Genomic DNA, 13,739 nt, shown 5'->3' on the forward strand with positions numbered 1-13,739 from the left:
GTATCTGTCCCTGTTACAGCCCACAGACTTGTCATACAAAGCATTTATTAAATTAACAACCTTTACTGTCCTCTAATTGGCTTTCTTTGAATCCCCTCTCTCTGTCAGTTATCAGTAAGTGCAGCTGCAGCAGTCTAAGGCCCTTCGCAGTTGTGCCCTCCTTACTTATTCTGTATGTTATGTTGCCCTCCACTTCTGTGCTCTATGAATGCCAGCCTTGATTGCCCACTTGAATTCCACATACATAGTATACCACCTCTTATCTAGTGAATGTCCTCCATAAAACTACTACCTTGGAAGTCGTCAAATTGATCCTCAGAATTCATCTTTACTATGAAGGCTACAGGAATTTGCTATCTGATAATTTTTAAGTTGACTGATGGTGTGTGTACACAAAACAATACCTATTACCATTTCCCTAGCAACTCTCACATGGAATCACAAAATTATGCCCACAGACTAGATGTATAACCAGAACATGTTCCTGCATCATTTGTTACATCCCCTTTTAGTGTCTTGTCTTAAACTACATTGTAAGCTTGTCTGGGAAGGGAACTTGAACGTCTATATAGTTTTTATAGTGCCTAGCACAGAGTTCTGATCTTGATTGGGATTTCTTGATGCTATTATAATGCAAATCATGTCTAGAGGAATAAGCATGGAAGTGGTTACAAAGAACTTACTATAGTTCTGTCCATTGTATAATCATGCTGTATGGCTTTGGCCATATTTTTTGCACAAACTTATCCATGTCCAAATTTCCATATCTGTAAAATGAGGATACCTATCTACCTACCTAGCTTACAAGAGAAGGCTGAGGATTATTAATATTTGTAGAATGCTTCGAAGAATAAAACCTTATAAAATATTGGCTATCAGTATACAGTTCACTTTTTCTATCCAAATGGCTAGTTTTTTATGCTGGAACCAAAGAGCCAATATTGCATAGTTACATAATTGCAAATTTGAAGTGGCAGAAAGCACATAACAGTGCTCTATTCATAACCATTCACTAGACTTCTAATATTTAAAATAGTTGCATCGTTATGTCCATTTCAGGTTCCAAAGTTTCACCTGTTTTCTGGGGGGTATTTATCAGGTTAATTAAAGAACTTTTTGTAATTTTTTTAATATGCTACCAAAGTCATAGTGTCATGCATAATTCTGGAAATTTATAGTTAAGTTCTTACCCACATAAAATAATGAAAGGTTTTGGATGCTCAGAATATAACTGCCTAAAACTTTCTTTCAGTGGTGTTGTATGCAATGTACTGCTGACTTGCTGCAAGGATAATGTATGCCGTCTCTGGGCAGAGACTTTATTACCCAGTGATAGTTTATCATGTGCTGGTGGATACAACCATTGGACTGAACCAGTGAACTTAACCAATAACTTCAAAAGAAATGCTTCTAGTAAGGAACGAATGCAAAATGCTTTAGAGGTGAGAACTGTTGGACAGTACGTGTCTGTTTACGTCTTTTTTGTATTAAAAAATTACTTGCTGAATATATTCTGAGAATGATTTGTTTTATAATTTCTTTGGAAAGCGTGTTTAAAAAACAGATAGGGATGAGTGTAACTTTTAGACTTGTAACTTTTAAGTTTCTGATATGAATGTTTAAAATGAAGTAAAACTTATTTTCTTGAACGATCTGTAGTATTCTCTTAAAGTTAATTGTTGCAGCTAACATGCCTTCCAGTATGCATGTTAGCTTTGAAAATGAGCTATATAAAGAAAAATCCAATAGTTGCAGATAAAATTCGGCATCTCTGAGGGCATTAGTCACATAAATGGAGAGACAATATATTGAGTAAAGACATTTAAAATACAGAAGAAGTTTGAGTTCTCTTGAAATCTGTGTGTCAGTTGTGCTAGAACATGTCGGTCCAGGTCACAATACCTTGCACAACAGCCCTCCTTAGACATCTTAGGGCAAAGGGGGCGACAGTGGCTTGATAGTGCCATTTCCCCTTTTGTCTTAAGGCCAGAACCCTCTCCTTGAGGTCCTGAGATAACACCAGGATGAATGATTGAGAAGATAAAGGCTATTGCTGCACTAAATCCCAAAGTTATTGGAATGGAGAGATACAAAGTAAAATAGTACCCCACCATGTCCCTATATAGCGTAGCAGGAAAAGGTTGAAATATTCCCCTCATTCTCCATCTGCTAGTGCTGAGGTAGAGTACTCCATAATTTTTAGTTTAATATGGGAAATATGGTGTATGATAGAGAGCATTATTACATTTAGGGTGTAGATGTGATGGGGAACCCCAGTTAGGATGTTGATTTGAAGTACCTGTGATAGGGGTTCTCTGGTTACCTCAGGAGTTGTGGAATATTCTCTTGCCTATTTGATAAAGCAATGATGGTATTGTGGGGAGAAGGTTATATTTTTCCCTCTCTTGCTACCTTGCTTGAGGTTTAGGGCAAACTGCTTTCTGTAAGACCTTACGTATTTGTGGAGAATGGCCCTGCCTGCTTGCCTGCCTTCAGACGAAAAAGTGCTGAGTAAAAATGTCCTGAGGTACCTTTGAATACTTGTGGAGAGAAGTTAAGGACAGCCAGCTCCTACACAAACTTAGTGGTAGGATTAGATGGATGGTCTTTATGCGTCTCAGATGATGAGCATAAAGCAGAGAATATGGTGTGGGTGACGGTCTGGGTGGGAAAGTTTGAAGTTTCAGGTTCTGTAGAACAGATTCTTATAATGAAACTCTAGCAGGTTGATCCACTGCCAGTGTCTGAAGACAAGCTTTGCAGGATCTGTATAACCCCAACAGAGAAGAAACTTACTAAAACAAGATATTACCACATGCTAAAGCAGCAGTTTTACCAAATCTAGAATTGGTGACCATCACATAGAAATGGAAACTAGACGACCGCACAGTGCAAGCCCAGAGAAGAAAAACTATTCAACCAGTGTCGGTAACCAGTGTAATAAACGGAGACATAGAACATATGGGTAGACTGAAATGGGCAGAAACTAAGTCAAAGGGAGTGCAAGAGACAAGACTTTTTCTCATTTTAAAAAAGTGAGGAAAAAAGGGGAGAATGTTATGCAACAGCCTATACCACAAAATTAGGAATGAACAAGAATGACAAATTGAGAAGGGATAAAACCCCAACATACAGGGTAGTCAAAATCTGGGTAGACTGAGCCGAACTGACACACATCTGAGGTTTTTCTTTACATTTTTACACTATCAATGCTTGTACAGTTTTTCATGCCAATGAGGTATTAAATTGTGACAACACTAAGGTGAATAGTACATAGGAAAATTTGACTTCAGCAATATCATATAGGTGACCATGCCACCTCATGAAAATTTGAATCTATCTTGACTAAAGTTTTTCGGGGGCGGGGGAAAGAGTAAGGCAAGTGATTACAACATCTAAGCAAATACTTTGCCTCAGTGTTTAATGAGGAACTTGGGGACAGTGGCAGCATGGCTAACGGAAACGAAGATATGGAAGAAGAAATGGCCACCTCCAAGGTGGAAGCAAAGCTCGGTGGTGCCCTGTGCAGGGGCCTGGATGATCTCCTTTCAAGAATATTAATGGAACTGGCACATGAAATAGTAAGCCCAATGGCAAGGATTTTTAACTAATCTGTAAACTTCGGGATCATATCCTGTGACTGGAAAATTGCAAATATAGCATGTATGTTTAAGAAAAGGGTGGGGGGGAAGTGATCCAGGAAACTATAGTCCTGTTAGTTTAACCTCAGTTGTACACAAAGACTTAAAACAAATTTTGAAAGAGCTTAGTTAAGGGCATAATGGTAAATGGTAATTGGGATAAAATAGAACATGGTTTTACAAAAGGTAGATTGTGCCAGATCAACTTGATCTTCCTTTGAGATAAGATTTTCCATACAAAGGAAATCCAGTAAATGCAATCTATCTGGATTTCAGAAAGGGCCTTCTGTACAGTTCCACTGGGAATGTATTGGTTAAATTGGAGATTAATATGAGAATTGAAAGGTGGATAAGGAACTGGTTAAAATGGAGACTCTTGTGCTGAAAGTGAAGTGTCAGGCTGGAGGGAGACTACTAGTGAAGTTCCTCAGGGATGGGTTTGGAACCAATCTTATTTAACATTTTCATTAATGACCTTGACGCACAAAATTGAAGTGTGCTAACAAAATTTGCAAATGACACAAAGTTGGGAGATATTGCCAATATAGAAGAAGACAAATATTATACAAGAACATCTGGATGACCTTGAAAACTCGTTAAATAGAAATGGAATGAAATAGTGCAAAGGCCAGGTACGTAGGGATTATCAACAAGAATTTTTGTTATAAAAAAAAAATATGTGGAGTTACCAGTTGGAAGCCACAGAGGAAGAGAAAGATCAGGATGACTGTGAGCCACCAATATGGTACAGCTGTGGGGAGTGAAAAAAAAAAGGCTAATGCAATTGTAGAATGCATCAGGTGAGGTATTTCCTGTAGAGATAGGGAAGAGTTGTTACCATTATACAATACACTGGTGAGACCTCATCTGGAATACTGTGATTTGGTCTGAGAACAAAAGGTGTACAGGTACAGCCCAATATATTGGAATACAAACTTCTCTGAATTTTACTACTACTATTCAAGGCAACACAGTGTACATACAGACTTTCTACAGGATTCTGAAGACATTAACGTCCTTTACTATGTGTTCTTCTTCTATGGAAGAAACATGAACAATACAGTTTGTAAATTCACCAGTGCACTTTTTAACTGTGTATTTAAAAAAAAAGTTTCCTTTCCATTAGAATTTCACTTGCTTTCTTTTCTAGAAAATAATGTATAGATTAAATCCTCCTTTTTTCCTTTGGAAACAAAATTAAAATGACTTATTCTCCACATAGTTAAATCTAAGGCCCTTTCGAAGAGGAAGGAGAAGGTCACTTGCCCTCATAGCACATACGGGATATTCCCCACATCAGCAAGATCCTCATGAAGTTCATAGGAACGCTCCTTTGCATGCAAATGCACTCTGTCACTTTCATATTGCTGCCAGCATCAACCCAGCCACAGGTAATCATGAGCAGTTAAGATTTATGATACAAGAACGCAATACAGACTTTTCTCTGTGTGGTGTGTTTCCTGTGTAATCTTAATTTGTCTCCCTGTATTTATACATTCTGATAGACTTTATTTACCTGAGCACAGGATTTCTACCTCATTCAGTGCACAGGATGAATGGTGCTGACTTAAAGAGCAACTATTCAATATTCTGTTTTCTGCTCATGGTTTAATATGTGACCTTATGTGTATTCATTGCACACTATTTAAATCCTGCTCTGAAGACAGAATTACCAATTCCTCATTTCAGAGTAGCAACCGTGTTAGTCTGTATTCGCAAAAAGAAAAGGAGTACTTGTGGCACCTTAGAGACTAACAAATTTATTTGAGCATAAGCTTTCGTGAGCTACAGCTCACTTCATCGGATGCATTGTTACGCTCAAATAAATTTGTTAGTCTCTAAGGTGCCACAAGTACTCGTTTTCTTTTTGCGAATGCAGACTAACACGGCTGCTACTCTAAAACCTGTCATTATGCAAGGCACTGAATTTAGCCGTATAGAGTGGAAATGCATCCGATGAAGTGAGCTGTAGCTAACGAAAGCTTATGCTCAGTTCCTCATGGCTTTCTTTGGTGCTCATTGCCATACTATTGGAGTGATTCACAACAACGCTGTGAGATGAGGGTGTGGAACTGAAAGAGATTAAGGTCAAAAGTATCCACTCATTTTGGGTGCCCAATTTGAGACTCCTAGGACTTGATTTTTTCATAGTACTTACCAATATATGGCCTTTTATATGTTCAAAGCACAGCTTTGATGTCAGCTGAGAGTTCTCAGCACTTTTGCAAATCAGACCCTCATGTCACCTAGAAAATGAGCAACCTACAATTAATGGGCATCCCAGAGCAGTTCCATCTAGTGTCCTGAACACTATAGGTGTCTGTGCGGGGGAGGGGAGAGAAACAGTGGTATGTGATCATATTACAGTATTACAATGCATGTGTGCAATGGGTCCAAATAAAAGTTGCAGAGGAAACTTTGATTGTAGTAGTACTGCATTTTTGAATGCTTAGCATTACAATTTTAATGTTCTTTTAATATGGTTTATTGTGTGTAATATAGGATGTGTATACTTATATAAGCATTTTTATCATGAAATCACATAAGACTTGGTAATGATGTGTAGCTGTTACATATCCCTCTTCGCTTATAGATCTTAAAGTCCTTTACAAAGGAAGGTAAGTGTAATTGTGAAGCATGCTGTGATTACAAATAAGGTGGCTAGAAATGATAGTATTTAATTGGAGAAAGGAAGGGAGGATTTGAAGGCTCATTATGAATCATTGTCTGGGTATACCGCAAGAAGGACAGGAGACTTGTTATGGGTTTTAATCAGGCCGCAACTATATTATATAGGTGTCTGGGACTACCCAGCAGTAAAGGGTACGGTTCAGGCAAATCCATGCTTATTCAAATCAATTCTCTGGGGCTTCCACCAGCCCCCCTTTGTTTCCATCCAGGTCTCCCAGCCGACCCATTGCTTGGACCTTACCATCCACCAGCCTCGTAGAGGGTTAAGGAGGGCTATGAGAACAGGGGGGTTGGCTCCCTGCCATACCAATCATAGGAGTCCCCAACCCCCTCTCCCGTTCTGTTCCTTTATCCAGTAGACATTCTGGCTTTCTTGCTGCGGGGACAGAGACTTGCCCCACCCAGGTTTTGTATCTTTCTGCACATTCTGGGTGGGGGGAGGGTGTGAGCCATTGCTGTAAGCTGACCACCGAGCACCTTTTACAGCAGTTTCTGACCTTCTTCCTCTCCACACCCCCAACCACAAAGCAGAGCTGCCCTTCTTTGGGTAAGCCCAGACAAATTCTGCCCCCCTTTAGTTGTGGTGCAGTCATTAGTAAAGTCCTAGTGTGAATTGTTAGAACTCTCAAGAACCAGCATTACAGCTGATTCAGAATAAAAGCTAGAGTGAAAGGAGATGCATCCGATGAAGTGAGCTGTAGCTCACGAAAGCTTATGCTCAAATAAATTTGTTCGTCTGTAAGGTGCCACAAGTACTCCTTTTCTTTTAGTGAAAGGAGACAATACTCCATTCGACAGACTTTAATAATACATTTTAGCTTGGGAAGGTGGGGGAAGAAGAGGGTTCCTTTCAAAAAATATTGTAAAAAATACTGAAAGTTCAGTAAATGTATACGAATGTTAAAAGTCAGCCTGTACATCATGTTCTTGTTCATGTTCAGTTTAGTATGTTCCTTTCTTAAACTAATTTTAATTCTACCTTGTAACTCGCTTAATGCCAGATTCATCATCTTGAGAGCTGACCCTCTGTGGCTGGCTAACAAGAGAACCTTGTTCTGGAAGAATTGAAATTTCTTGTCTGCGTTTACATTTCTCTTTTTGTGATTTTATTCCCTGTGCGCACTCCTCCTTTCCCCTCATTCTTCCTATATTTCTTTGTTCTCCATTTCCTTGTTGTGACCCTGGCATAACTACCTGCTTGAGCAGTTTAAAGGCATTACCAATTTCCATGGAGAAAAGAGCATATTTGCACTCAAAAGTGCTTTGTCTGACAGGATGTTGAATTTATAGCTACCTCAGCACATTGTACTGCTGTATAAAATGGGAGTATGGGAGAACTTGTAGGTGGGGGGGGGGGGTTACAGATAAGAGCCTGCTGCTGCCAGGTGTGCCCTGTGAGAATTCTCAGCAGGTCACAAGTGGCTGCACTCTTGCATCCTGTTTTTCAGATGGTACAAAGTATCTATCTGAAACTTGTTTGTATCATTTACTTCGTGTTTGTTGCATGTGTAATGGTGGTGCCCTGGCAGATAATGTAAAGTATTGGGGATTGGTAAATATCTGTGAAATCTCTACTCTACAAAACACAATATACAGTGGGCTAAAATCACCTAAGATCTGTGGTGGCTTCTGCTGGTGTAAACCATGGTATATAGGGCCTTTGAGAGCAGAAGATCTGCCCAGGGGAGATGGTGGTAGAATCCCTCAGGGTGAAGCAGGGTTAGGCTTGCACGTGTTTGTGCAACTTTTGGCTTTTTCACTGGTATGAGGAAAAACACATTACCACTACCTCTTCCTCTTTTGGAAATAACATTAACTTCTTGGCATTGCAGACATTCCTCTACTCCCTTCTATCACCTCTCTGAGTCTAAGTGAGAATGAAGAGAAAAGTGGGCCTTTTGTAGTGCACTGGCTGAACAATAAAGAACTGCATTTTACCCTGTCCATGGAAGTATTTTTGCAGCAGCTTAAAAAGAGTTTTGAGCAGCATTCTTCAGAGACCAGCACTGAAGAGTCAAATCAGTTGGATGGCAAATCAGATGAAGGTAAAAAGCATATCATAGATATGTTTCTGTTCTTTATAATGTGCTGTAATTTTGTTAAGTAAACCAAATGTTTAAATTAGTTAATACTACTTCCTGAGGTTTTGAGTACCTGAAGTTAACATCAGCTACGTCCTCTTAATCTTTGCACTGCTAATCTGGATGCTTTTGTGTAGGAATACAGTATTGTAATAAGTAGACATCAGAATATAGGACTTGTGAGTTCATAGATTTATTTGGTGCAATTAAATACGGTTGTGAACCACTTATTTTCATATTTACATTGAATCTCTAATGTTACAATGTAATTAGAACTAATGTCCGTTATCTGCATTATGACCTCTTCGCTTGTTTTACACCAGTGGCTTTCAACCTTTTTTCATCTGTGGGCCCCCAAAAATTTGAAATGGCAGTGCAGACCCCTTTGGAAATCTTAAACATAGTCTGCGGACCCCAGGTTGAAAAACACTGTTCTACATACATGTTAAACAGGTTCCATTTCAAGAAAAATTAAGGACAGCAAAGTAACTTAATTTAGGGAACTGTGTATTTGTATGTTGCAAGGTTGTTATAAAGAATAGTAAGTAGAATACAAATAATTATACTGTTGATACCCTCACAACTCAGATGTTGCCAATAGTGGGACACATTCTTGAAGTAAAACTGTAAATATGTCACACAAGCTACAAAGCACTTGAGTTTCAACTAACATGCATGATAGTATCATTCTGGCCTGAATCCCTGTGTAGGACTGACTGACAGCTGGGAGGAATTATTTTAAGTCCTCTGTTCAAGTTCCTCAGTCTCCTGAATTATTCCTGGAAGAAATACTATTTTATGTAATTGTCTATTTAAGAATAATGTGATTTTTTTCCAAGATATGAAGCATTTTTTTCCTTTCCAAAACTGACTGAACTTAATTTACACATTTGAAATGAAAAAAAATTGCATATGATTTTGAGCTTTAATAATTACATTTAAAACCAATAAAGCAACTAGCATTAAAACATAACATATGTAAATTCAAATTGACAGTTTTTGTTCTGAATGTGCTACACTAGGGAACTGCAAGTAAATTATAAAAAGTCAATTTCCATTAAGTTTTAATAACTTGAAACTGTTAATTGCTTAGCTATCATGCTTACCAATGTAATATAAATACCTAAACTTCATAAAGAGACTTTAAGACTAATGTATTTAGGTGAGAAATACATATTATAGTAGGAAGGTGTTGTAAAATAGCTTGACGTGTATAATATAACTTCCTACACTTTTTTCTCAGTCAAATATAGGAATATGTTCAATTATGTAGCATTAACTTGGTTTAGAGATTAAATCATTACCCTTTCAATTTGTTTAAATCCATGTTTGTATGAATGGTTTAGAAGAGGCTTAAAAGGAAGTTTTTAAATAACCAAGCAATGTTGCCTATAAGATATTAATTTCCAAATGTAGCTTTCATTCATGGGTTTCTTTACTTTATATGTGTGTCCTTCTGCCAGAAGCTGATGATAGTGGAGAAGATCAAAAAGGAAATCAAGAAAAAAAAGAACTGGGTAGTGAGAAAACTGTTCCAAAATCTGGCTTTGTTCCTGTATCTTCTGCTGCTATTGATCATGAGATTGAAATACTGTTGTCTGAATGGAGCAAAAATGCGGACATGCTATTCAGTATTCATCCCATGGATGGTTCATTGCTGGTATGGCATGTGGACTGGTTAGATGAATATCAGCCTGGTATGTTTCGCCAGGTGCAGGTATTATGGCTTTTTTGGATTCAAATGTTTGTTTATTATTCAATGAGGAGTACATTAATATCCTCCTTATTTGTTCTAATACCTATTATTTTTCCCCTTTAACTCTAGGTATCTTTTGTTTCAAGAATTCCAGTAGCATTTCCAACAGGTGATGCAAATTCTCTTTGCAGAAGTATAGTGATGTATGCCTGCACCAAGAATGTTGACCTCGCTATTCAGCAAGGCAAACAGAAGCCCCTTGGCCTTGCACGTTCTTCATCTATGCTTATCTCTTCTGCCCACAGTAAATCAACTAACAGTTTAAAATTAAGTATCTTCACCCCCAATGTTATGATGATTTCAAAACATGCAGATGGGTCTTTAAACCAATGGCTAGTTAGTTTTTCAGAGGAATCTGCTTTTTCTACTGTGCTCAGTATTTCACATAAATCTCGATATTGTGGTCACCGTTTTCATCTTAATGACTTGGCTTGTCATTCAGTGTTACCCTTGCTGCTGACAACTTCTCATCATAATGCTTTAAGATCACCAGATGTTGACAGCACAAAACTGACAAATGATGCTTCAAATTCTGGACAGTCACCTTTAAGATCTCAGAATAGAGGCACTACAAGTGTAACATCCCAGGATCCCAATGCAGTTTATAGTGAGCTTATTCTTTGGCGAGTTGATCCAGTTGGTCCATTATCCTTTTCTGGAGGAGTTTCTGAACTTGCACGAATTAATTCTCTCCATATTTCAGCTTTTTCTAATGTGGCATGGCTGCCTACACTTATACCCAGTTACTGTCTCGGTAAGTTTTCTGAGTTAATTAGAATATTTAAAATCTTCAGTTAAAACAACTAGAATAGGAAAAAAAATGATGCTAGTGGTATGGAGAATCTAAATATGTTGAATGATGGAACTTTTAAATTATTTCTGGTTGGTTTCCAAAGTGTGTGGATTTTCTGAAAGATAACCTAGACTAAAATTGCAGAAAAACTTCCCTTTAATTTTGGTAAGCTTAAAGAAAGCCACTGGATATTTTCTGCCCTCTTATTTATATGGCACTATAGATCCTTTACAAGCTAAAGAGAAGGTCACTGCCCTTTGTTTTAAAACTTAGATCTAAACATTTTTTTAAAAATGCATAAATGTTAATGTTAGTGGGTAGGGGTTGAAAAATATTAATACAGATGAGGAGAGTTCTACTCTTGAGGGTAGTGTCTCCTTCAATGAGCAGATTGGAGTTTAGTTCCTTTTGGTGAAGTTCAGTATTAAATCTTCATATTTCTTGCATATGAACACGTTTATTAATAAATATCTAAATACAAATTAGATCAATGAGAAACAAGTTCTGCTTTCTTCTGTTTTGTTTAACTCTTTAATAATAAATTCTTGTGATTTGCTTCTTGCCAAAAATAGGGAAGGAGCTAGTATGTATTCACTTAAATATTGAACTGATTGTTCATAAATACTTTTCAGGTGCATACTGCAATTCTCCAAGTGCTTGCTTTGTGGCAAGTGATGGACAGTATCTGAGATTATATCAGGCTATAATAGATGCTAAAAGGCTTTTGTGTGAGCTATCCAATCCTGAAATTTCTGTAAGTATAAACTTTTCTTAAACATGTAAATTACATCATTATTATAACTCATAAATTGGTTCGTCAGACTTGGTAATTGAAGAACACTAAGAACTCTGCAAAACTCTGTTATAAAGTCAATCTGCAGATATAATAGAATCTTATAGCATTGCAGCCGTACTCCATTGTGATGTTGGATCTCCATTGTTGAGCCAAGTCACTACTACTTGGCTGGAAAATCTCCAAGAAACACCTAATGCTGTAAGAAGTAGTTTTGATGATTCAATAAGTGGCACTTTTCTCTGGGTCAGTACTGAACTGCTGTGTCAGCCTAGTGTAAGGAGGCATCTTTCATGTGAGGCCTTTAAAGGCACTTCAGCGTTAACGTTCTTACTCCTATTATGTCCTCACAGAATTGCTTTACTTAAATTCCCATAACATTGTAAATTAGATATAATCATGTGTACTATTGCTACAGAATTAACAAAACAAAGTGCCTAGCAGTGAAAGAGATTTCTGTAAATGTTCAGAGTCTCTGGAGACTTCCATAGAATGTAAATAAATCTCTTTGGCTTTAATAAATCTCACTTTGTTAAACTGAACTTCTTTCAACCCTGACTTTGAGTAAGTGAACCACAAATAAATAAAAACACTATGCCAAAATGAAAATGTCAAATACTAGGTATCAGAATAGCAGCCGTGTTAGTCTGTATCCGCAAAAAGAAAAGGAGTACTTGTGGCACCTTAGAGACTAACAAATTTATTTGAGCATAAGCTTTCGTGAGCTACAGCTCACTTCATCGGATGCATGCAGTGGATATTTTAATCAACTTTAGGAGTTGAACTTGAAAAAAAAATCCTTCAATATTGCTTGTATTACTGTATTTTTACAGAAATATGTTGGTGAAGTTTTTAACATCGTAAGTCAGCAGTCTACTGCAAGGCCAGGATGCATTGTAGAGTTGGATGCTATTACAGAGCTTGTAAGTAAGATATTTTTTCTGCACACATTTTATGGTGGAGAAGAACATTCATTTACTTAATTTTAAAAGGTTTTAAAATTGAGCATTACATCTGTAACTTTCCATGTTCACTGATGATGGAAACCAATACTGTTTTGAGATGTACAAACTACCCCCAACTACCTGACCTTTGCCCATATGCAGAGAGATTTATAGGTATCGCCCATACATTTTATTCAAAATTCATTATTTTGGTTGGTCCTGTCAATTTTTTAATATTAGCTTAGACATAAGATATTCCATGTCTCTCCATGTATTTACTGTTTGTCTTTTAATTTAGCATGGCAGAAAAACACAGTTACTTCATGTTTTTCAAGAAGACTTCATTTTGAATAACGATGAGGAGAAAATATCTGAAAAGAACAACTGTTTAGCAGACTCTGGTAAAGCAGTATTAACTGTTTGAATTCAGTAACATGGTGAAGAATGTATCAAAGGGGTATTGATTTGTTTGTAGATAATGACTTTCTGCACTTCAGATATATAGATAGATGTATCTCAAAGATCTGCTTGATTTTATTGGAATACAAGTTCAAATGTATGGAACAAAATTACAAATGGAACACAAACTACTTTCCTTTTCCTTGAGGAAATGGACTAAGGGTCTAAGGCAAGGAAGCATTTTACCAAGAGGTACCCTTTGTATACTGTAGGAAATATTGTACAACACTGATGGCTTTTAGTACAGAGAGAGGCACTTGTTGAAAACAGTAGTCTTTTGTACAGTAGGCCCTCTTGCAGGATCTGGGAGATGCAGGATGTGTAGCTTCCCATACTATTTTGTGGTATTATGAAAGGCAAATAGATAGCTGAGTCCCGTGTTTAATGTTAAGGTAGGGGAATGGTGCCAGAGGACACTAGGAAGTGGAGTGGCTGTAAGTCTTTCCAACGCTCTTTCTGATGAGCAATTATTCTTACCACCAGCTAAAGCCTTCCTTTGGACACAGGGTTCTAAAAAAAGTCTGACAGCTTCCCTTTTAAACTTGTAACTAAAATATATACATTAAATAAATACATATACA

At 37.4% G+C, this 13,739-nt stretch overlaps 1 protein-coding gene across 7 annotated transcripts in view; it reads left to right on the forward strand.

The window, feature by feature from the left end:
* DMXL1 (Dmx like 1) overlaps positions 1 to 13,739 on the forward strand; it is a 146,427-nt gene that overhangs the window by 46,296 nt on the left and 86,392 nt on the right. For all 7 annotated transcript variants that reach the window (XM_038401733.2, XM_043514928.1, XM_043514929.1 and 4 more), the window contains exons 8-15: positions 1,253 to 1,442; positions 4,864 to 5,032; positions 8,165 to 8,377; positions 9,877 to 10,130; positions 10,239 to 10,923; positions 11,595 to 11,716; positions 12,589 to 12,678; positions 12,998 to 13,100. In XM_038401733.2, coding sequence (XP_038257661.1) covers positions 1,253 to 1,442; positions 4,864 to 5,032; positions 8,165 to 8,377; positions 9,877 to 10,130; positions 10,239 to 10,923; positions 11,595 to 11,716; positions 12,589 to 12,678; positions 12,998 to 13,100 — 1,826 coding nt within the window. The remainder of the gene's footprint in view (positions 1 to 1,252; positions 1,443 to 4,863; positions 5,033 to 8,164; positions 8,378 to 9,876; positions 10,131 to 10,238; positions 10,924 to 11,594; positions 11,717 to 12,588; positions 12,679 to 12,997; positions 13,101 to 13,739) is intronic.

Source organism: Dermochelys coriacea, chromosome 5, assembly GCF_009764565.3.
Source record: "Dermochelys coriacea isolate rDerCor1 chromosome 5, rDerCor1.pri.v4, whole genome shotgun sequence".
NCBI classification, from domain to species: domain Eukaryota; kingdom Metazoa; phylum Chordata; order Testudines; family Dermochelyidae; genus Dermochelys; species Dermochelys coriacea.